Source organism: Bison bison, unplaced genomic scaffold (genome assembly GCF_000754665.1).
Source record: "Bison bison bison isolate TAMUID 2011002044 unplaced genomic scaffold, Bison_UMD1.0 scf7180017864313, whole genome shotgun sequence".
Taxonomy (NCBI): Eukaryota; Metazoa; Chordata; class Mammalia; order Artiodactyla; family Bovidae; genus Bison; species Bison bison.
In genome coordinates, this window is record NW_011494885.1 from 3,598,778 (window position 1) to 3,600,843 (window position 2,066).

Genomic DNA, 2,066 nt, shown 5'->3' on the forward strand with positions numbered 1-2,066 from the left:
TGACCAACCTAGACAGCATATTAAAAAGCAGAGAAATTACTTTGCCAACAAAGGTCCATCTAGTCAAAGGTATTGTTTTTCCAGTAGTCATGTATGGATGTGAGAGTTGGACTATAAAGAAAGCTGAGCACCAAAGAATTGATGCTTTTGAACTGTGGTTTTGGAGAAGACTCTTGAGAGTCCCTTGGACTGCAAGGAGATCCAACCAGTCAGTCCTAAAGGAAATCAACCCTAAATATTGATTGGAAGGATTGATACTGAAGCTGAAGCTCCAATACTTTGGCCACCTGATGGGAAGAACCAACTCATTGGAAAAGACCCTGATGCTGGGAAAGATTGAGGGAGGAAGAAGAAGGGGATGACAGAAGATGAGATGGTTGGATGGCATCACCGACTCAATGGACATGAGTTTGAGTAAACTCCGGGGGTTGGTGATGGACAGTGAGGCCTGACGTGCTACAGTCCATGGGGTCACAGAGTCGGACGTGACTGAGCGACTGAACCGAACTGAATGGGAGACTTGTACATCAGTTAACAAAACATACTGTAAACCTATAATTCTTGAAAGAGTGTGGTATAGACAGATCTATTGCACAAATACATAAAGAATTTTGTGGTCCCATGAGGACACAGAAGTTAACTACCTTGTTTACTCTTGTCTGTTGAACCCTTAAAAAAATCTGGATGGCAGATGAATAAAAAGGCCCTACTGTATAGCATAGGGAACTATATTTAGTGTCCTGTGATAACCGTAATGGAAAAGCATATGAAAAAGAATACATATATGGATAACTCAGTCACTTTTCTATACAGCAGAAATGAACACAATATTGTAAATCTACATTTCAACAAAAAATTTTTTAAAAACCTCTGGTGCCTAGTAAGTGCACAGTAGGAATAGCTGGCTAAGGTCACAGTTCTGCTCAAAGAGGGGTGAGGAGAGGGACTGACAGTGAGACATGGGAGGGTTCAGAAGGCGGGTGGCTTTACGGTGGAACCAAAGATGCAGAGGCAATGCGGACACCATCTCTCTTCTCTTGACCCCACTTTGTTTTCCCCCACAGCACTTGCCATCACCTGATATTTTTGTATGCTTCATAGTTTATAACTTTATCACAGCTTAAGGGTAGGGACCTTAGCCATCTTGTTCACCGAGGTACACCCCTGGCACATGTAGTAGGTGATCGATAAACATTTTTAGGACTTCCCTGGTGGTGCGGTGGGTAAGAATGCACCTGCCAAGGCCAGGGACATGAGTTTCATCCCTCCAAGAAGATTCCACACGCCCCGGAGCAGCCAAGCCTACCCGTCACAACTCCTGAGCCTTCGAGCTGCAAGTACTGAACCCTGAGCTCCTGGGGCCCGTGCTCCACAAGAGAAGCCACCGCAATGAGAAGCCCGCACACCGCAACCAAGAGTAGCTCTTGCGAGCCGCAACTAGAGAAAGTGCCTGCAAAAGCAACAAAGACCAAGCGCAGCCAAAAAAAAAAAAAAACATTAATTTTTTTACTTTAATAGTGGTGTGGTGGGTGGGGCACTGGTTCTACCAGGTCATGATGGTAGAAACACATCATGGAGCTATACTAAGGAACACAGAGCAGGGTCAAGCACAAGGCACAGGTGTATCATGGACCTGGGAGCAGCAGCCCGCGGTCAGTGGACAGCCACACTGTCCGTCTTGTCCAGCAGCCTGTGCCAAATGTCTAGAATAGTACCTGGTACAAAGTAGACTCTCAGGAATGAATGAATCCAGCAAGTCCGCCCATCGCAAAGTAAGGATGGGCACCAGACGCAGCCAGGAGACGGAGGAGCCTGGAGGCTGCTGGACGGCGGAGCCTGTGACCCGCGGACCGCCAGCCATCCCTGCCCACCAGCCCCCAGGAGACCCACCTGTACTCGTAGTCCGAGCCGGCCTTGGCGGAGCCGTCCTCCGTGCGGTAGTCCACGTAGAAGGTGCTGTTGCCCTCGCCGCCCTGGCAAGTGACCGACAACAGCACGGAGCCGCAGTTCTCCAGGCAGTGGTAGAGGCTGGGCTCGAAGAAGATGCGGCTGGCGCCGTCGTCCTC

The 2,066-nt window shown here is 48.8% G+C and overlaps 1 protein-coding gene across 1 annotated transcript in view; it reads right to left on the reverse strand.

Annotated features, from left to right (window-relative positions):
* SLC8A2 (solute carrier family 8 (sodium/calcium exchanger), member 2) overlaps window positions 1-2,066 on the reverse strand; it is a gene marked incomplete at its 3' end in the record, with an annotated part of 28,300 nt that overhangs the window by 20,648 nt on the left and 5,586 nt on the right. Inside the window, exon 2 of the mRNA XM_010852718.1 lies at window positions 1,891-2,063. Within this exon, the coding sequence (XP_010851020.1) occupies window positions 1,891-2,063 (173 nt within the window). The remainder of the gene's footprint in view (window positions 1-1,890; window positions 2,064-2,066) is intronic.